The 23,049-nt window shown below is 38.2% G+C and overlaps 1 protein-coding gene and 1 pseudogene across 5 annotated transcripts in view; one reads left to right on the forward strand and one right to left on the reverse strand.

The window, feature by feature from the left end:
- Positions 1-23,049, forward strand: part of FER (FER tyrosine kinase) — a 442,861-nt gene that overhangs the window by 62,524 nt on the left and 357,288 nt on the right. For all 5 annotated transcript variants that reach the window (XR_009694249.1, XM_061152123.1, XM_061152124.1 and 2 more), the window contains exons 3-4: positions 10,218-10,391; positions 18,883-18,982. Coding sequence is in view for 4 of the 5 variants with exons in the window: in XM_061152123.1 (XP_061008106.1) it covers positions 10,218-10,391; positions 18,883-18,982 (274 nt within the window). In the remaining variant the exon portion in view is untranslated. The remainder of the gene's footprint in view (positions 1-10,217; positions 10,392-18,882; positions 18,983-23,049) is intronic.
- Positions 12,096-13,792, reverse strand: LOC133062727 (KANTR integral membrane protein-like; annotated as a pseudogene).

The raw sequence follows: 23,049 nt of genomic DNA on the forward strand, positions 1-23,049 counted from the left end.
TAATAGGCTCAGGTTCAGTCCCTGGGTCAGAAAGATTCCCTGGAGGAGGGCATGGCAACCCACTCCAGTGTTCTTGCCTGGAGAATCCCACGGACGGAGGAGCCTGGTGAGCTGCAGTCACAAGGAGTTGGACACAACTCAAGCGACTTAGCATGCATGCATGTAAAAAACAGTATTTTATGAGATAATATTAGTATTCTTTAATATATGAATTGATATTCTGAAAAATGTTCTAGAAACTGAAAGTCCCAAACCAGTCGTTTTGTTTTCCTGGAGCATAAAGAAATGTATACTACGAGTGTGTCCACTTAAACTGGTGCTGTTTCTAGTTACTCAGTGTGGTATTGGGGTTGGTTAGGTAAGAAGATGATTTATTTCTTACTTTGCGTAGGGAGGTTTGAAGTCTGGTTCGTTGTTCTAGTTAGAAACTTAAGCACAGTGACAGTCCTCTTTTGTTTTCATCTTCGTTTCTGCTAACGGAGTGTGTCATACCAAGAATGACTCACTAATCTTGGCCTGCAAGGACTTCTTCACTTTAGCTGTTTGTGACTCACGCTACAAAGCAGGTGGTCTGTGGCTCTTAGGCTTGTAATTCAATGATAGAGTACTGAATAGAGATTACTGTAATATGTAACCAGTTGGTAAGGTCCTCTGGTCAGTTTATCGGAGGTAATTATTCTCAAAGTAATTTTTATTACTTTGATGCGAGAGTTGTTACGTTCCCATCCTTCTGTGTCCTCCAGACACCTGAGGTGGTATTAGGTCCAGCACGCTAAGAGGTGGATTTGGGTTGAAGTTGAACTCTTCCATTCGTTAGCTGTATGACCTTAATTATGTAATTAAGATTACTTAATCTCTCTGATACCCCTTATAAGATGAAGATATGTGTTTCAGATTATTGATATAAGGGGTAAGTAAGAGGCAATCTATGGATATATCAGAGGTAGATAGATAATGTTAAAGAGGAGGAGGAAAAGGCTGTCTAGACAAGCAAGGTCAGCTTTAATAGGGGTGGAGTTGGGGAGAACGTAAAACTCACTGTTTGGGTCTTTATTACAGAGAATGCAAGAAAAGAAAACAGCATTTATTTGATAGAGCTTCAGAGAAAGGGAGTATCCTAAGTATACAGCCTGATTCATGCCATCTGGGAATAAATGCAGAGTTTTAATTTTTTTCTTTAACCTCAGAAGTCTGTTTGAGGGCTTTTAAAAAAGATTAGATTGGGCAGTAGCTGGAAGAACTGGTTGGACTGAAGAAGTGAAGAGTTGTTCTCGTAAACTGTTTTGAACTGGAAGAGCCATTGGAGGAAATTTGGAGGATGCAGGAGGTAGGGAATGACAGAACTACTTCTCTGGGACATGGCCGGGGGACGGGGAATGGGAGTGGGGTGCAGCAGGGTGGAGGACAGGAATGTTAGCCCAGAAACTGGAGGGGGTAGGCACACATCTCCGTACTGTGCTTTACTGCTTTCTCTAAAATTCCCAAACAGGCCATCCCTGTACTAACAAAGATCCGCTAGAGCTGGGGCAGCAAAGGCATCCTGTGGACACGGGCGCAGAGCTCAGGGAGTTTGTGAGGATGGCGAGGGAAGCAGCTTAGCTGGGTGTTGGAACCCGAAGGGCCTGTGGGGATCTGGAACCCAGCCCCTGACTTTAGGTAGGACAGACTGCTGAGCTGATGTGATTCGCTTCTGAAAGACAAAGGTGACTGGCCCGTTATCTCTGTTCCTCAGAAGAACAACAAGGGTGACCTTTAAGTCCAAGAAGAACAAAAGCAATTGAGGGGCGCCGAGTCTAGCAAACTGGAAGGAGTATCAGAAAAGAGAAGGTAATGCAGTTTCCTTTGTGGCCTGCATCTGTGCTTAGACATTTAAAAAATTTTTTAAGCTGCCCCAGTGGCATGTGGGATCTTCGTTCCCTTACCAGTTCCTGACTTAGTTCCCTGAACCCTTGCCCTCTGTGTTGGGAGCTCAGCGTCTTAATCGCTGGACTCAGGGAAGTCCCTGCTTAGATGTTTAGGCTTGCTCTTTTTCAATAGTAGTAGCAATATTGTAGGAGTGCCGTGGTTTCTGGAAATGGCCCTCTTACTGCTGAGGTTGGGTGATGAGTGAGCTGACGTGGGTCAGCATATTTGGGACCAGTCTTTAGAACCCAGATACTGACTTTGATTGTGTTGATTATTTTGATTCTATTTTATTTTAAAGTGTTTAATAATTTTTTTGCCTACCTAGTATTTTTATTCAGGATTTGTTTTGATTATGTTAAATGTTTGATAATCTGAGAATTTATACTACTTGAATAACAGGGTCTTCAAGGTTTCAGCCCTTCCGTTGTCATAAAGGTAGGCTTCCCTTTGTAGCTCAGTTGGTAAAGAATCTGTCTGCAATGCAGGAGACTGGTTTGATCCCTGGGTCGGGAAGATCCCCTGGAGAATGAAATGGCAACCCACTCCAGTACTCTTGCCTGGAGAATCCCATGGAGAGAGAAACCTGGCGGGCTACAGTCCGTGGAGTCTCAAGAGTCGGACACAACTTAGCGACTAAACCAACACCTATTAAACAGAGAAGCTGAAATTCCCCTGATGTTAAAGGATGTATTTAACTCAGATGACCCATTTCTTGCTGACTCACTAAGTAAACTCAGTCCTTTGGTTCTTTAAAAATAGTCACCAGATGAGATCATATCTGTAGACATTTCTGGATACTGGGATATAAACCATGCAGAGAAGAAGACTAGTCAATATCTGCTCTGTTTACAGGGAAAGAAGTTTTAAATGCTGTAAGAAAAAAAGATATCCAGAAACTCATCAGAATAAAATTATACAGTTGATGGTTTCATATATATAATCAGTTTATGAAAATTATTATATTGTCATTATAAAACATTTGAATGTCCCGAGGCTGCTGACTCAGATGTGGTTCTGATTGTTGTTCAGTCACTAAGTTGTGTCTGACTCTTTGTGACCCCCATGGACTGCAGCACGCTGGGCTGGACGGGGGTCCTTAACTGTACCCTGGGGTTTGCTCAAACTCATGTCCATTGGGAGAAGGCAATGGCAGTCCACTCCAGTACTCTTGCCTGGAAAATCGCATGGATGGAAGAGCCTGGTGGGCTGCAGTCCATGAGGTCGCTAAGAGTCGGACACGACTGAGTGACTTCACTTTCATGCATTGGAGAAGGAAATGGCAACCCACTCCAGTGTTCTTGCCTGGAGAGTCCCAGGGACGGGGTAGCCTGGTGGGCTGCTGTCTATGGGGTCGCACAGAGTCGGACACGACTGAAGCGACTTAGCAGCAGCAGAAGCATGTCCATTGAGTCAGTGATGCCATGCAACCATCTCATCCTCTTTTGCCCCCTTCTCTTCCTGCCTTCAGTCTTTCCCAGCATCAGGGTCTTTTCCAGTGAGTCAGCTCTTCGCATCAGGTGGCCAAAGTATTGGAGCTTCAGCTCCAGCATCAGTCCTTCCAGTGAATATTCAAGGTTGATTTCCTTTAGGATGGACTAATTGGATCTCCTTGCTGTCCAGGGGACTCTCAAGAGCCTTCTCCAACACCACAGTTCAAAAGCATCAACTCTTCAGTACTCAGCTTTGTTTATAGTCCAACTCTCACATCTGTACATGACTACTGGAAAAACCATAGCTTTGTCTAGATGGACCTTTGTCAGCAAAGTGATGTCTCTGCTTTTTAATATGCTGTCTAGGCTTGTCACAGCTTTCCTTCCAAGAAGTAAGCATCTTCTAATTTCATTACTGCAGCCACCGTCTTGTGATTTTGGAGCCCAAGAAAATAAAATATGTCACTGCTTCCTCTTTTTCACCTTCTGTTTGCCATGAAGTGATGTGACCAGATGCCATGATCTTAGTTTTTTGAATGTTGAGTTTTAAACCAGCTCTTTTACTCTCCTCTTTTAGCTTCATCAAGAGGCTCTTTAGTTCCTCTTTTCTTTCTGCCATTAGAGTGGTATCTCTGCATATCTGAGGTTATTGATATTTCTCCTGGCCATGTTGACTCCAACTAATTATTCATCCAGCCCAGCATTTCACATGATGCACTCTGCATAGAAGCTAAATGAGCATGGCCAGAATACTGGAGTAGGTAGCCTTTCCCTTCTCCAGGGTATCTTTCCAACTCAGGGATTGAACCCAGGTCTCCCACTTTACAGGCAGATTCTTTACCAGCTGAGCCACAAGGGAAGCCCAAGAATACTGGAGTGGGTAACCTATCCCTTCTCGGCGGATCTTCCCGACCCAGGAATCTAAGCGGGGTCTCCTAAATTGCAGGCGGATTTTTTACCACCTGAGCTATGAGGGAGGCCCCACACTTTTTTAGAGGTATTTTATTGATAATTGGCTAATTATAACAATGTATTACATGGTTATTGGCCTCTTTGGATTTTCTATCTGTAAAAGACAGCATTCAGTCAGAATAACCAAACTTATACCAGGCACTTCAATAAATAGGATTTAATTGGGGGAATATGTTCCAAGGGTTTTGAAGGTCTTGGAGTGGACAGAGGAAGGTGAGGCAACTCAGAGAAGAGTGACTCCACGGAGCTGCTGCCATCTGGAGCCACAGAGGCCTGGGGAAGGCTCAGTGCAGCCAGCAAGAGACAGACAGAGACAGAGGAAGAAATCTGAGCGGAGACAGGCACGCGTCCAGGCTTCTCCCTTCCTCCCGCCTCCCAGCCTTGTGCCAGGACCTCCCATTGCACAACACAGCCAAAAGCCCTGTCAGCAGGGGCCACCTGGGAAATACAGTTTGCAGAGATCAGGTTCCAGCCGGCAAAGGACTGAGAGTGTGCCTGTGAGCAGAAAGTGGAATGATCTGTGTGCTATCTCTTGAAATGTCAGTTTTACTAATTTGCATTTGTCTTTAAAAGAAATAGAGGAGCCACTTCACTTATTCTCAGACTCTTCTCATAGTTTTGTGATCTCACCTTAACTCGGGGTGATTTCTCTTCGCTGACTGTGGGCCTCACACACTTTCTGTCACTGTTACTTCCTTTCTCATTGCTAACCTCTCCTCTTTAATGCTGTCAACATTACTTTTTCTATTTTTAATTTATCTGATTAATAAATACTTTTAATTTTTTCTTTTCAATTTCTCCTTTGTACTTTCCTTAGTTTTACATTGTTCTCCCTTTTCTAACTTATAAACTTGAATCTTAATAAACATTTTTAAACTTTCTTTACTTAGAAATAGAAGTAAATCTTTCAGCAAATTGAGCTATATATCATGGATCTTGATAGTATTTTACTTACTGTTATTTCCAGGATTTCTTTTAGATTAAAAATTTTTTTTGGCCTGTGCATTTTGTAGAAATGATTTGATTTTTTCCTTTAAAAAATTCTGATTTTTTTTTCTTTGATTGAAAGAAGCTAGATAGTGGAGTTACCATGACCTGTTTCTATTTTTGAGTAACTTAGGCAGATTTTGATAGCACAATATTATCTAAATTTAAAAAATATTCTTCTAAAATAGACATTTTCTAGACCTATAGTGTGTAGAGTTTTATATATGATGGTAAATCAAGCATATTAATTACTAAATTTCTTATTCAGATACTCTGTATTATTTATTTGTTTGGTTTAGTCTGGGCTTCCCTGGTAGCTCAGATGGTAAAGCGTCTGCCTACAATGCGGAAGACCCAGGTTCGATCCTTGGGTCAGGAAGATCCCTTGGAGAAGGAAATGGCAACCCACTCCAGTATTCTTGCCTGGAGAATCCCAGGGGTGGCGGAGCCTGGTGGGCTACAGTCCATGGGGTCACAAAGAGTTGGACACGACTGAGTGACTTCACTTTCTATCATAGGCAGAGGTGAATGTATTTAATTCTCCCACCACTTTTGATTTATAATTGCATTCCCTCATTTTTGCTTTTTGTCTGGATGCACTGATTTCTAGAATGAAAAAAATCACAATGGTTATATATTAATTGTGAGTGATATTCTTTGGCATCATATTTTGCTCTTCCTTGTTTTATATTTTGTGTCTAAAATTCAGTTTTAGATCATTTGAATATAATGACTGTTGAATTTTATTGTTCATATTTTTCTGGAGGAATTTCCCTACCATTTTTTTTATTGTTACATGTTTTTTTACTTTACTGATATTTCTTAATTATAGTGTATAATGAAGTTTTTCCCCCTCTGATAATAATTTTCCTTCTTGTAGATGTTTAACAGGTAATATTTTTATGTACTGCTTAACAGATGTTATTATTTTTATTTTGCAACTTATTTTTATTCTGAATCATTTAAAATTTTTAAGTTTTCTTTCCTTTTTTAGTGGACAATGTTAGCTTTCTTTAAAAATTATTTTTGTGATAAAGGAAGCCTGCAAAGTCTGCCTTTTTAAACATCATTTGTTTAATTTTTGAAGCTTAAGAATTATAAGCTTAAATCTGTGTCTTTTTATTTATAAACTTTCTAGTTAATGCTGTCTATTGACATATATGAAAGGTTGAGAAATGAATACACTTATACTTCTTATCAGTCTCTCACTCTTGATTTTTGTTAGTATCCTTTGGGATTTTTGTCTAGTTTATTATAGTTAAATTATTCCTACTTTCATATTTTGTAGCTCTTCTCTGAAAAGTTAATATACTTATATTCTATTTTGTCAACTTGACCACAGTGGTTTTATTTTCAAGTTCTATTATTCTTTGCCTGTGATTAAATTTTTGTAAAATTAAACCAGATATTTTTACTTTTTTTAAATTTCTTACTCTATCTGTAGCTTTCAGCATTAGTGACTCTGACTGCTGGTAAAATTCCATTATGAGGAACATTATTAATCATTTAAGCAGGATTCTGTATAATAAAGCAATTTGAATGTCTGCAGATGGCCTGCAGATGAGATGATTATTTTGTTTATTAGGTTATAAGGAATTATCTTCCAGAAATATCCTGATCAACAAATATTTTATGCTTTGACCAGTGCTATGCCAGAACTGAAGAGCCATATCTGCAAAGTGCTGTATCAGTTTTATTACAAATGTTGAAATGCATCCTTTTTTGTTTCTTTATCAGGCATCTGTTAACATTTTACTCATATCTCGTTACAACAGACGTTCCAGCCATGTGTCTACTTCTCGTTACACACCACCCAAACATCTTCTTGCCCACTCACTCGTTTCTTTTAGGCCAGTGCTTCTTACTGCGTCATGTGCTGCTCTGATCCCTCCCTTGTTTCATCAGTTGATGATAGACGTGTTAAGTTTTCCTTCCCCACTGTAACTGGCATTGCTTCATGCTGTCTGACCCAGGGATTGAACCCAGGTCTCCCACCGCACTCCAGTATTCTGGCCTAGAGAATTCCATGGACTATGTAGTCCATGGAGTCGCAGAGTAGGACACGACTGAGTGACTTTCACTCACTCACTCATGTTATCTAATTCCAGTTTGAAACAATTAAAAAAAATCTTTTAGTGGCATATTTTCACTTCATGGTTTTATATCACCATTAATACATAAAATAGTGAACAAGGAGACACAATACTAACCCTCATGGAGCTTCCATTGTAGTTGGGGAGATCTTAAAAAAATACATATACACACAAATAAATAATTATTTTAAGTGCTCAGAGAATAGCAAGGATGAGACCTGCATGAGATTTAGCTGATTCCTAATGGAAGAGACGGATCTTGCCATGTGAAAGAGAGGATAAGCTCCCAGGAAGAGAGAATGTTCAGGAAACGAAAGACAAACACTCCTAGAATTTATTTAGCTGGGTAGAAGATGGCAAGACAGAAACTGAATGGATAGACAGAGGATACGTAATTTGAGACACTTTAGGTCTTAGAGGGCAGTTTGGATTTTCCTTTAAATGAAAAGGAAAGCCTGTATATGGTTTTATGCAGGAGAATGGCAGTTTCTTTCACTGCTTTAAGGGGAATGGTGTGGAAAGGAGCATGAGTAGAAGAGAAGACACCAATTAGGTTAAACCAGAGACAATCAAAACTTCCAAAAGGGGTGGCAGGGAATATGAAGAGAAGCAGGTAGATCTGTGGCAGACTTTGGAGAGAGAATCAGAAAGACTTTCTGATGATATTCAAGGGTTGCTTCAGCTCCAGAAGAGCAGAGATTTTTTTACGAAGAGAGGGAGTATTTATTAGCCTTACTAGGTTGTTAGTAGTGGGATCGAGCAGATTTTTTGTTAAAGATACAAGATAAATGGAAAGTTCTGATAAAAAGTATAAGGAGTTTTCTAATCACAGAGCAGGAGTCCTTGACAGTACAGGATTCTACAGATTGTGCCCTGGGTCAAAATGGAAAATATTGAGGTCACTATGGCTTTGACCGTGGGGGTGATAATATATTCCTAGGGAGGTTTTGACTTTCCACAGTAACTACAGTGAACAGGGCTATTAGACAGGATGAGATGTGCTGTCCTGCCAGGTAGAGGGTAATCTGACCTTTAACCTTAGCTTCTAAGAAGACTTCTCCCTAGGCTGCAAGGACTCCTGCCTAGAAACACAAAAATTTATTGCTACAAAGCACTTAGAGAATATTTGAGGATAGAGGATATTTGTTTTTTGAGAAAGAAGCTTATTCTCACATTATTTTTGGTAGCCTTAACATTCTGCACATGCTATATAGAATGTTTTCCTAACATGTATTTTTTAGAGTGAAAATATCAAATGAAAAAGACAGAGCTACAAGAGTTATTAGGGCAATTTAGATTATATTTTTAATCCACATTTGTATAATTTTTTGTTTTCATCTTTCTTAAATTTTATATTTTAATGAAAGACCTACATTAGTTTTAAATGGCTTTATGGTATCAAGAGCATCTTAGTGCTCAGGGTTTTGAATTTGAAAGTAAATATAATTTCATAGGCCATGTGTCATTTTATTTTGTGTTTGTAAAAGCAACTAAAATTTTACAACTAAAAATGACCTTTTTCCTTAAAGAAATGTCCTCAAAGATTACCTTTTTTTAAAAGAACATATACTGCAGTGTATCAAGCACAAGAATACCCAGTTAGACCCTGGAGAGTTCTGACTGTGACTAAGAATTTGCTTCCTTTAGGCTATCCTTTTGATTTAGATACTTATTAAATTTTGTTTTAGGATTACCTTGGAATACTAACAGTAACAAAATTAATTCTGTTCATTCACAGATCAAAAGTAATAGTGTAGAAAAATTACTTTTGAGAAATACTGGAACATACCTTGTCTTTTTTTTTTTTTTGGTATCTTTAATATGGATCCTCTCTGACCAAACTAAACTTGTTTCTGAATAGGATTTTGAAGACCTACAGTGAAGAGCATTCTTCTGTTGCTTTTTTTCCCCAGCACTTATATGCTAGGAAGTGAAGTTGCTCAGTCATGCCTGACTCTTTGCGACCGCATGGACTGTAGCCTACCAGGCTCCTCCGTTCATGGGATTTTCCAGGCAAGGGTACTGGAGTGGGTTGCCATTTCCTTCTCCAACTTATATGCTAGAAAGTCTAATAACAAATGACTTGTTCTTCCAGCTGTATCTATATGCCCACTTGTCCCAAACTCAGTATTGTGTGTGTCTGCTGTTGAAGCAATGTGTTAAGCTAGAAAAACCATGGAAAACTAATGGTTTTTATTAATTTATTATTATAATTAATTTATTAATTTATTAAGAGAAGAGAAAAGATAGAAATCTAGCGAATTCAAGTATTTAAGTCATAGGCAGCAAAAGGAGAGCAGGTATAAAGACTGAGAAGGAATCTGTAGGAAGGGAGGAAGGCAGGTCAGTGTGTTGGAGGATAAGAGGCCATAGAAACCAACGAGAGTTTCAGGAAGTGTGAGTCAGTAGGATCAGATGCTGCAGAGAAACAGGTTAAAATGAGGATGGGTAAACTTCTGTTGCATTTGGCTGTTCGGAAGTGGTTACCTTACTGAGACAATAGAAAAGTTTGGGCAGAAACAACATATCAGAGTGTTGGGAAACAAACAAGAAGTGGTAAAATGAAGACTGCAAGAGTGGATTCTCCGCGAGTCCCTTAATCCTGTCCTGGTGTTCTGCACAGTCTCTGCTTACTGAATTTTGAAGCATTTGTACTTGAGTTTAAAGATCTAATATACAAAACATTCATACAGCTTATTGCATAATTGCCAGAAACCTGTTATTTTTATATTAATGTAATAATTTGTGTAAATGTTTAAAGTTCCTGAACACAGCTAAATGGAAGCCTCTACTACAAATGCTAATTTTTTTTTCTTATTTTTTTAAAAAGTCTTGGCTACTTATGATTCAGCAGACGGAACAGCTCAGCAGGATCATGAAGACGCATGCAGAGGACCTGAATTCTGGGCCCTTACATAGGCTCACCATGATGATCAAAGATAAGCAGCAGGTGAAGAAGAGTTACATAGGCGTCCACCAGCAAATAGAGGCAGAGATGATCAAGGTTTGTCTTCCCGCTCTGGGATTCTTTCTTTAGTGTGAGTTTTAAATTCACTGAAATGCTGTATCCTGTTTGACTTTAAAAAATGTTTAGTCACTATTTCCTGCTAAGAAATAGATTTCAATGTCTCTAATAATTGGTATCTTATTTTTGTTGAATATAAAACATTATTGATTATAAGATATGTGATTATATATTCCCATGAACAAAAAAAAATGCCACCAAAATAAATTAGTTGGGATACGTCTATATTTTCTTCACAACCAGTGTCTGTCTGTCTCTTCTGCCTAACTTTTTACAGTGGTTTTAATTGTGAAAATTTGCAAGTGTACGAAAGAAGAAAGAATAATTAAATGAACTCCCATTGGCCTATCCATCCACCTAGTCAGTATTTTGGTTTGTTATTTTCATCTGTACTCTCACCTACCTTTCTTCTACATTGGATAATTTTATAGAAAATTCCAGTTGTTTTTGTTTTTTCTTAATTTTCTCTTTAACAAAACTGTGTTATCATTAACTCACCTAAAAATAAAGATAATTCCTTAATATTATTAATTCCTGATTGTGCTCAAATGATTGTTAAATGTTATTTTTGCAGTTGGTTCATTTGAATCATGATCCAAACCTGGCTAATACATTGCCTTCGAATAATCTCTTTTAATCTGTAGGTTCCCCTTGCCACCCCACTTTTAAAATGCTCTGCATTTAAAGAAACTGGGTAATTTGCTCAATAGAATTGAATTCTTTCATTTTGGATTTTGCTGTTAGCATCTTGTAATGCAGCTTCATGTATTCCTTTATCCTTCAATTTTCCAGCAAACTGGAAGTTAGATCTAGAGGCTTGATAATACTCTTGCTGTTTATTTCAGGCTGGTATAGATTTCCTTTTGTTTCATAACAAGAGGTATATATTATCTGCTAATAGGTTCCAGTATTGCCAGCCTGGTCAATCTATTAAAAATTTTCTCTTCAGCCTTTCACCTAATGAAACACTTGATGTCCACTGCTTAGATCCATTAGTTCAGTGGAGGTTGTAAAATGACAATATTTTACTTCTGTCATTCCTAATGCAATTGTTAGCTGGAATTTTCAGTAAAAATTTTTCCTGTACCAGCTATTTGGTTGCCATGAGGTATAGATCATATAAGAAAGGTAGGATGAATACTTGCTTTTAGACATTAATTTGCCAGTTTGAGAACAGTGGATTGTTTTTTTTTAGCAACTTCAGAAGTCAAGACTTCCATTTTCCAATCCAACATGTAAGAAGCTTAGAAGTTGTCACTCCATCCTAACAGCAAACAAATATCTGAACAAACAGAAAAATCAGCAACTCTTCTTAGATCCATTAGAGAAGATAGGTCACAGAGCAAAATGACTGTCCCCCAAACTGGAGAGACAGACAAGTGAATACAGAGAATCACAACTTATCAGAACAATGTCAGACTTGAGAACCAGTGTTAGGTGTAGAAAAACCTGAACTATAACTGACAAATTCTGGGTGCCTTAATGGTTAAAAACTCCTGGAGGACCTACTCATTTAGGGGTCTTCACACTTGTGAATTTTACCTCCTGAATCTCTGACAGGTTCTCACAGTGATTATAGAGGAAAAAAAAAATCTCATGATGTTGGCAGTGGAAGAGGAAGGGAACCATTTTGACATAGGGAACCATTTTGAACATTTTGACATAGAATGACAGAGCATTCTGTGCTTAACAAGGTCTGTCCTCAGAAGAAGCTGTTGAGCTAGAGCCTAAGTAACCTGAGGAAAGGGAAACAACTGTATGTTGTCTATAAGAAACCCACTTTACATATAAAGACACACATAGGTTAATAGTAAATGGATGGGGAGAGGTATACCATACTGACCCTAATCAGAAGAAAGTGGGAGTAGCTGTATTAATTTCAGATAAGAGTAACTTCAAAGCAGGGACATTTATCAGGGACAAAGAGGAGAGTTACACAATGTTGAAGGGGTCAGTTCTCCAGGAAGAGAGTACAGTCCTTAATGTACATGTGCTTAACAGCATAGCGTCAAATATTGGTAGGGCTGTAAAAACTGTTAAAATCATAGGGAGAGATGAGTGGACCTCCGTGACGGCTGGAGGTTTCGGTACCTTTCCCCCCACCCCCATCGGAAATGGACAGATGCTGCAGATAGAAAGTGAGTAAGGACAGAGTGAACTCAAAAATGTCATCAATCAGCTCGGTAGGATGAATATCTGTTGACGACTTCACACAAAAACAGGGGAATACACATTCTTCTCAAGCTTATATTGCACAATTCAGCAAGATATTCCACATTCAAGGTCATAGACTACATCAAAATATATTTAAAAGAGTGGAATTGATAACAGTAAGATAGCTAGAAAACCCCCAAATACTTGGAGATTAAACAACACACTTCTAAATAACCCATGGACCAAGGAAGAAATCTCAAGAAAAATTTAAAAATATTTTGAACTGAATGAAACTGAAAAGAAATGTGTGGGATATAGCAAAAGCAGTGCTTAGAGGGAAATTTATAGCTTGGACTGCATTTGTTAGAAAGGAAGAAAGATCTAAAATCAATCATCTATGCTTCTGCCTTAGGGCAATAGAAAAAGAAGAGCAAATTGAATCCAAAGTACACAGAAGAAAAGAAATAATGAAAATTAGAGTAGAACTCAGTGAAAGTGAAAACATGAAACTAATTGAGAAAAGTCAACAAAACCAAAATCTGATTCTTCGAGAAGGTGAATAAAATCAACAAGCCTCTAGCCAGGCTAACAAAAAAACCAGTGTGGGTACAAATTATTAATATCAGAAGTGAAAGAGGGGACATCACTATACATCCCATGGATATTAAAAGGATATGAAGGAATACTCCTTAATCAACCCTGTGTCCATAAATTTGATAAGCTGGGAAAAATGGGAGCGTACCTTGAAGGACAGTCTGCTGAAACTCACATAAGACGAGACGGACAGTCTGAACAGGCATGTGTCTATTAAAGTAATGGAATCGGTCATTAATAACCTTCCAAAACAGAAAGCGCCAGGCCCAGACAGCTTCAAGCTCAGATGCCGTCACTGGTGAATTCTGTCAAACATGTAAGGAAGAAATTGCACCACTTTTCTACAATCTTACCTTGGAAAAAGAGACAGAGAAGCGAAAGTCGCTCAGTCGTGTCCGACTCTTTGCGACCCCATGGTCTATACAGCCCATGGAATTCTCCAGGCCAGAATACTGGAGTGGGTAGCCGTTCCCTTCTCCAGGGTATCTTCCCAACCCAGGGATCAAACCCAGGTCTCCCGCATTGCAGGCAGATTCTTTACCAGCTGAGCCACAATTCCATTCTAAGATGCTCGTGTTATCAAACACCAAAAGCAAACAAAGATATTAGGAAACTATAGACCAATGTCTCTCATGAACATAGATGCAAAAATCCTTGAACTATTGAGAAATAAAATCCAACAGTGTAGAAAAAGAATTTGCACACCTTGACTAAGTGGAGTTTATTTCAGGTGTGAAAGTTTGGTTCACTATTTGAAAATCAATCAATGGAATCCATTATATCAACGAACTAAAAAGAAAAATTACATGAGCATATGAATAGATGCAGAGAAAGCATTTGACAAAATCTACCACCAATTCGTGATTAAAAACTCTCAGTAAACTAGGAATAAAGGTGAACTTCCTCAACTTGATAAAGGATGTCTACAAAAAACTTCCAGCTAACATCATACATAAATGTGAGAAACATGTAACTTTCCCACTAAGATCAGAGCAAGACATGGATGTCCCCCGCCTTACCACTGCTTGTTAAAAAAATCCTGTAAATCTTAACTAGTGAAACAAGACCAGGGCAAGAAATAAAATGTATACAGATTGGGAATGAATGTCATTGTTTACAAATGACATGATTGTTTATGTAGATAATCCAATAGAATCACCAAAAACTCTTGAAACAATCAGTTATAGCAAGTTTGCAGGAAATGGCAACTCACTCCAATGTTCGTGCCTAGAAAATCCCATGGACAGCCTGGTGGGCCACAGTCCATGGGGTTGCAAAGAGTCGGACACAACTGAGCGACTTCACTTTGCAGGATACAGTGTTAGATTATAAAAGTCAATCACTTCCCTATGTATTAACAATGAACCGGTGGAATATGAAATTAAAAGCACAATACCATCTACATTAGAACATCAGAAAATGAAATACTTAGGTATAAATCTAACAAAGTATGTATATGATCTGTAGGAGAACAATGACAGAGGTCTGATGAGAGAAATCAATTAAGGAATGATTGTCCTATGTCCTCAATATTGTCAGAATGCCAGTTTTTCCCATTTTGCACTATAGATTTAATACACATCCCAATCAAAATCTCAGCCAATGCTGAACTGATTCTAAAATTCATATGGAGAAGCAAAAGACCCAGAATAGGCAGCAGAATATTGGAGAACAAAATTGGAAGACTGACATTATTTCCAGATTTATTATAAAGACACAGTAATCAAGAGAGTTTGGTATTTGTGAAAGACAATAAACAGATAGACAAATAGATCAGTGAAACAGAATATAGAGAGTCCAGAGTAGATTGACATAAATATAGTTGACTGATCTTTGAAAAAAAGGGGCAAAGTCAGCACAGGGGAGAACAGTTAATATTTTCAACAAATGGCGCTGGAACAGGGACAAAAAATTGTGAAAATAATGAATCTATACACAGACTTTGCACCAATCACAAAAATTAACTCAAAATGGATCACAGACCTAAGTGTAAAATTTAAAACTGTAAAACACCTAGAAGATAAATAGGAGAAAACCTAGATAACCTTGGGTATGGAGATGATTTTTTAGATAAAACACCAAAGGCATGAACCATGAAGAAATGATTGGTAAGCTGGAATTCATCAAAATTGAAGACTTCTGGTATCTTTTCCGTCCTTCCTTTCTGTCTCTCTTTCTTTCTAAAAATGTTTATTTTTGGCTGTACCATACAGCTTGTGGGATGTTAGTTCCCCAACCAGGGATTGAACCCAGACCCTCAGCAGTGAGAGCACAGAGTCCTAACCACAGGACTGCCAGGGAATTCCCTCTTTTCTTTCTTTTCTTAAAAAATTATAACTCTGCAGAAATGTGTGTGACATGTGTGGCATACAGCAAAGGAACTACATGAGTTTTCATTCAGAGAAATTTTACTTATTTTTACTTTGATGTGAGTCAAAGTACGAAGCTGTGACTCTAGTCTCCAGGGGTGTGGCATCTTTAGTCCAGAATTAAGGGGAAGGGAAGAGCATTAAAAGTGAAACTCACTCGGGTCTCAAGCACACTCTGGGTAGTCTATAAGCAAGTATAAGCTATATAATGACTTCATAAATTTAAAAGAAACAATGAACTGAAAGCAGCCTGATACGCAAGATAAAATGAACCAGATTGGCAAAATTTTCAGACAGGTTTCAACAACAGATGTGATTGGGATACATCAGTTTAAAGGTGCGCAAAATGGACAAACGTTCAATTTCCTGAGACCAGAGCAGTAAACTGCGTTGGGCAGTCGTGCAGAGGGAAGTGCCCGTATTTCTTGCCTGCTCCAAATACACACACACACACACACACACACACACACACACACACAATACACACACACACACACACACACACACACACACACACACACAGATTCTCCTCAAAAAAACCCCCCAAAACCCACTTCTACAAAATACAATATCAGAGGAATGAGATGATGAACTGGTAAACCGGGACAAAAAGTTTGCAAAGACATTTGATAAAGGACTGTTATCTAAGATACACAAGGAACTCTAATAAGTCTACTAAGAAAAGAAGCAACCTTATGAAAAAATAAACACATCACCAAAGAAGATATACAGATGGTAAATAAGCAGATAAAAATTTGTTCAAATTTTATGCAATCAGGGAAGTGCAAAGTAAAGGACAAATGAGATACCACTGCCCCAAATTAGAATGCCCCAAGTCCAGAACATCAAATACTGGTCAGGTTATGGAGCAACAGGAACTCTCATTCATTGCTGGTGGGATTGCAAGATAATTCAGCCACTTTGGAAGACAGTTTGGTTGTGTTTTATAAAAATAAAAATAGTCTTACCGTAGGTTCCAAAAATTGAGCTCCTTGGTATTTATCCAAAGGAGTTGAGAACATATGTCTACACTAAAGCCCACACATAGCAGTTTATAACAGCTTTATTCATAATTGTCAAAACTTAGACGCCACCAAGATATCTTTTAGTAATGAATGGATAAACCGTGGTGCATCCAGACAATGGAATATTATTCAGCACTCAAAGGAAGTGAGCTGCCAAGAAAGGTATGGGGGAACCTCAAATGTATGTTACCAAGTGAGAGAAAGCGAAAGTGTTGGTTGCTCAGTTGTGTCTGACTCTCCGCAGCTCCATGGACTGTAGCCCGCCAGGCTCCTCTGTCCATGGTGAACGCAGGCCTCCCACAGCGTAGGCAGATTCTTCACCATCTGAGCCACCGGGGAAGCCCACCAAGTGAAGGAAGCCGGTCTGAAAAGTATATATGATTCTACATGGTGTTCTCGAAAAGTCAAAACTATCAAGGTAGTGAAAAGATGATTGGTTCCTAGAGGTTCCTGAACAAGTGGAACACCGAAGGTTTTATGACGGTGAAACAACTGTGTGTGGTCCTGTAGCAGTGGGATACATGTCACTGTATGTTTGTTCAAGACCATAAAATATACACCACGAGTGGAATTTAATGTAAACTGTGCACTTGGGCAATAATGACATGTTCTTATAGGTGCATCAGTTGTAACAAACGTACAAACAAACTCGAGTATGTTGATAATCAATGAGGCTGTGCACGAGTAGGGATAAGGGACAAATGGGAAATCTCTGTACTTCGTACACCAGGGCTTCACTGGTGGCTCAGATGGAAAAGCGTCTGCCTGCAGTGTGGGAGACCCAGGTTCGATCCCTGGGTCAGGAAGATCCCCTGGAGAAGGAAATGGCAACCCACTCCAGTACTCTTGCCTGGAGAGTCCCATGGAGGGAGGAGCCTGGTGGGCTACAGTCCATGGGGTCGCAAAGAGTCGGACCCGACTGAACGACTTCACTTCACTTTCACTTTCTGTACTTTGTGCTCAGTTCTGCTGTGATACTAAAACTGCTCTAAAAGGTAAAGTCCATTAAAACACGTTAACCAGTGAGGTCTTCTTTTAAAAGGAAATGATCTGAAGTCATTTCTATCTGTATCTGTATCATGGGCTTCCCTGGTGGCTCAGTCTGTGAAGAATCCACCTGCAATGCAGAAGATGCAGGTTCGATCCCTGGGTCAGGAAGATCCCCTGGAGAAGGAGATGGTGACCCACTGCAGTGTTCTTGCCTGGGAAATTCCATGGATAGAGAAACCGGGCGGGCTACAGTACACGGGGTTGCAAGAGTTGGACATGACTTATCAACTAAATGACGAACAGTATCTATATAGTATGGGGCTTCCCAGGTGGTGCTAGGGGTAAGAACCCTCCTGCCAATGCAGGAGATATAAGAGACGTGGCTTCGATCCCTGGGTTGCGAAGATCCCCTGGAAGAGGGCATGGTAACCCCCTCTGATATTCTTGCCTGGAGAATCCCATGGACAGAGGTGCCTGGTGGTCTACAAATCACAGAATCACAAAGAGTTGGACACGACTGAAGCGACTTAGCACATATCTATCATAGTTGTTGACGTTTTTGTTCACTTACACAGTGCCATCCTCCACGCTTTCAAGAACCTTGGTGATGCAGAATTTGTTTAAAGTAGGCTCTGGGACTTTCTTCCAAGTTGCTTATGTCCCTTTAGTAAGTTTTTAATGCTGCTGATTTCTTAACTCTTCTCAAAAGTCTCATTAGTTGTTTTTCAGATACCATCTAAGAGTCTCAATTTTTTCTTGAATGCTTTTTATGGCTGACTGCAGAGTCCAGGACTTGGGTTTGTCAAGCCTTTCTGCAGGAATAATAACCAAGTTAATGTGTGCATGCCGTGACCACCGTCATGAATGCTGCCTGGTCAGCAGTAATTAGATGCATCTTTTCAGAGATGTTACAGTGCAAAAAAAAATTCACATTAGAACTGAATGAATTCACATTCATCACATTAGAACTGATGAATTATGACAACTCGGAGTTATTCTGTATGATTAAAATAAGAGTTTTAAATTAGCTTTTTTATTAGAGAAAATATTTCTGTACATAGAAATAAATTATTGGCCTTTAAATTTTAGGTAATGACAGCACTAGTTTATGATTTGCTCTTCTTTTTAAGAAATGTTTTAATTTTTTTCATATGCTTTTGAATTTATCACCAATTTCTAAGCTAATTTTAGTTTATTGTTTATAATTATATATTAAAGAGCACTTCTGACTCATAAGCAGTAAAAGATGCATCAGTTAATGCTTTGAAGTTTAAGTTCTTGACAGATGTAAATTTAAGCATTTAAAAATCTTTTTTAATTTCTTTTTTTTTTTGACAGGTTACAAAGACAGAATTAGAGAAATTAAAAACAAGCTATAGACAATTAATAAAAGAAATGAATTCCGCCAAAGAGAAATATAAAGAAGCTGTAGCTAAAGGTATGGCACAATTAGGAGCAATGTTTATTGTAGTGACTTTTATTTTTATCATTTGAAAGTTATCTTTATAAGTGGTGGAATGAATCCACTTAGACCGATTAACATATAGGTAAATTAAAATAAGCCTAAATAGACAAATTATCAAACTGAATAATGTTTTCTTTTTGAGGTGGAAAGTATTTTTGAGTAGTTCATACTAAATAGAATTATGTAGTACTTGTGATAGAGTACAAAGAATGTTTAAAATTTTCCCTCAGCCTTCAGACTTATTTAATATTAAATAAGAAAAATAAAGTCATATTTGTTTAGAGGACTTTATTGATCCTCTTTTTACCTGTATTTAAGTACCATTAAAATCACAAGTCATTTTATAGCTTAATTTTGCTTTTATAGCTTGATTTTTGTTGTCCTAAAATTTTCATAATATGCTTTGGAAATAAAGTGGAAAGAGAAATGTTATGTTTTAAACAGGGATTTGTGGTTATAGTTGTAAATGTGACTAAATAGTCTTCATATTTAGATTTTTTTAAGTATAAAAGTGTTTTTTTTTCCTTCTGGGTATATATCAGCATTATTAGCAGCTCTCTTGGGGAAGGAAATGGGAACCGACTCCAGCATTCTTGCCTGGCTGATTCTGTGGACAGAGGAGCCTGGTGGGCTACAGACCTTGTGTGCACCAGTCACGCACCCTGAGCCGCTAAGCAACAAGCAGCTCTGAAAAAGTTTTACTGTGTACCTTATCTTTCTCTTCTATTAACGTCTTCTCTCTTTGTCTTCTGCTTGTATGTTCTTCTCTTGTGTTGTTGAGGTAGATGAGATAAATAACTCCCGTGTTTGGATGTATTTTGCACAATGAGAATGGGGTGTTGTTGTTATTCCCAGCAGACTAGAAGAGAGAGGGATTTCAAAGCGAGCTCCCGCGCTCCCTTCCCTGTTTCCGGCCTTTCTGCCTCCCCTTCCCTCCTTCTTCTGCTGTTCCCTGCTTTCCTCCTCTCCTCCCTTCCCCGTCCTCCCCTGCTTCCCTGCCTTCTCCCCCTTGCCCTCCCGTCTCCCAGGACTCCCCAAAGCATTTCCTTGGCGTCTCTCTCTCACCCTGCCTCTACCCCCCCACATTGATTTTTCATGTTCCTCTTTCTTGCAGGGTTTCTGCTGCTTTTTTAGGGAAGATGAATTAATATTCACAGTTTGCTCATTTTTACTTATTTTTTCTAGTGCCTCAACCAACATTTTGAGACCCTGATCTCTTTTAAATGCCAATTTATCTTTTAAAATGCTTTTGTAGTTAAGTTATGTAAGTTATTTAAGTGAAGATTGGGAATACATGTAAATCCATGGCTGATTCATATCAATGTATGACAAAACCCACTGGAAAAAAAAATAATAATAATAAAAAAAAAGAAAACAAGAACTGCAATAGTGGAAAAATCAGTCAGACTTTGGAATCAGTCTTGGATGCAAGTTCCAAATGTTGTATGATTATTTCATAATTTTCAAACTTCATATACCTAAGTATTATTCCTTTTTTGTTTTAAAGAGTGCTTTATATAATCAGGAAATATTTACTGAGCATTGTTTGCTATCTTTAAGTTGTTGAGATTCAAACATTCAAGGAACGTAGCCATTTCTGGTTGATGTTCTAACTTGGGAACCTCAAGTCTCCTTTTTCAAAATGTAGCCTTTGCTAAGCCATCAAGAGTAATTTAAAAGTGGTTTTGTTTGTTGAGCATTACTACTCAGTCTGTCAAACAGTAGGTTTTATAAAGTTCATTACCTAATGCTTGGCTAGCATTCTCAAATTTCCTGTAGTATAAATATCCATATTTGAATTCACCCAGAGCAAGTGATGACTTAATTCGTTTATATTGTAATCCATCTATGTGAAGTATTTCATACTAGGTCTATATCTGTTGGAGAATAATTAATTAGGAAAAGAAATACATTATTACTCCCAAGTCTTTGATACCTACTTTTAATGATAGTTTATTTTTGTTTAAAAAATGAGATCTAATTTTGGTATCACAAATTTTAAATAGTTCTTGTACCTAATGTTTATGTTATCAAAGATTATTTACAAGTAATAATTGTTCTTTATTACTTTTGGTAGAGATAAAACACCATTTATTGTGTTAGTAATAAGGAAACTAGAAAATCTGAAGACCGTAGCTTTAATTGATCTTAAGAAGTGTATTATTGGACTGAGTCTCCTGTTAAAATATGTGAGCTTATTTATTAATATATTTCCTTTCTAAAGGTGTTAGTGATAGTGTGTGCCTATTTTCAAGAATTTGATTGCTCTCCTTAAATCAATTTATAATGTATAGAGTATATACTTGTAAAATAAGTTCTTATGTAACTATGTAAATGCATGAGACGTATGTAAGTTTCCCTTTTTATAATCACAACTGTCTTTATACTCATGTTTATATGAAAAAGTATAAAACTTTACTTTTGAAAACCTGATTTTCAAACTGCTTCTACATTTATCATGGAAATGGGGGTCGTTTTGTGTATGTGAGAGGTTATTTACTCTTTATAAGGGTGATGTGTGGGCAGATTCTTCCAGCATTTACAGGTTTTATGTCAGAACCATGGTTTATTTGGGGAGGCCACACCAGGCCATTTCTGGAATGGGCTCTAGGAGCTGCTGGGGCTCTGGTGTTTAGAGTCCTTACTTTAGGAATTGGGAGGTCTTGGGGAAGTGATTTGAAAACTCAGTCCAACACATAGGATCCACCCTGAGAAGACAAGGCCCTGGAGGAGATAGCACCTGACCGTAGTTCCTATAGTAAGTCAGGGTTAAATCCTGGATTTGATGGAGAATTGGTTTAGAATCCAGGGTTCAGCGACTGCATCTGGAGCTTCAGCAACAGTAGTAGATCAACAGGCAGCCTGGGTTCATACTGACGTTCCAGACTCCTGACCCCTGCTGTATGGATTACACAAAATACTTTCACTTTTCAATGTTAGAATTTATATCGAAGGAACACTGATTTATGTTATCTAATGTAAAGTATAGCATTCATTAGTAATATTAATAGAGCATCATTTTTGCTGGGCTTCCCTGATAGCTCAGTTGGAAAAGAATCCACCTGCAGTTGGTAAAGAATCCGCCTGCAATCTGGGAGACCTGGGTTCGATCCCTGGGTTGGGAAGATCCCCTGGAGAAGGGAAAGGCTACCCACTCCAGTATTCTGGCCCGGAGAATTCCAGTATTCTGGCCATGGAGTTGCAAAGAGTCGGACACGACTGAACGACTTTCACTTTCATTTTAGTTAAATTATTTTTTCTTTTGCAGTATATCCTAAATGTCAAACTCATTTTATTCTCTTCTATGTTGCAGGAACAAATATTTGTTTTAAATTAACTTGGACTAATTTGGACAGTAGTCTGTTGAGTTTTATTTATAACATGTATGCTGAGAACAACCAAACTAATTTTAGCTTATTGAACTGAAGTTAATAATTCAGAATGTTTCTTGATAGCATGGAATAGTAAGTTCTTAAATGCAAAATACACAGGTTTTCCTTTCCTATTGCATATTATTCTGAATGCTTTTAGTTGATTAAACACATGGTTAGGTTTGCCATAAAACAATTTTGTGAGTCCATAAAGCTTGTATCCAAACTAAGCTTCTGACATAATGGCCACAAGTGGAAAAACTTGCTGTCGCATCCCTCTGTTTAAAATATTTTTAATATTAATCTTTCTTAATATTTTGAACTTCTTTTTTTATATTGGAGTAGAGCCAGTTAACTATGTAATGATCTTTTCAGATGGTCACATCATCCTTATAAAGAGTCAGTAGCTACTCAGGAGGACTCCCACAGGATCGTGTTAGCTGTGGACAAAGATGGTTTTCCTTTTCAATATAGAGGGTTTTTTTTTTTTTTCTTTTTCCTTGCCTAACTTCCCCAGCTAGAATCTCCAGTGTAGTGTTGAATGGAAGAGGAAAGAGCAAACATGTTTGCCTTGCTGCTGATCTTCGCGGGGAAGACTTTCATCATAAGGATGATGTTAACTATCGTTTCTCAAAGACTTTTCTTTCTGTTGGCTTGAATAAGTTCATT

The sequence above is a fragment of the Dama dama genome, chromosome 9 (assembly GCF_033118175.1).
Source record: "Dama dama isolate Ldn47 chromosome 9, ASM3311817v1, whole genome shotgun sequence".
NCBI lineage: Eukaryota > Metazoa > Chordata > Mammalia > Artiodactyla > Cervidae > Dama > Dama dama.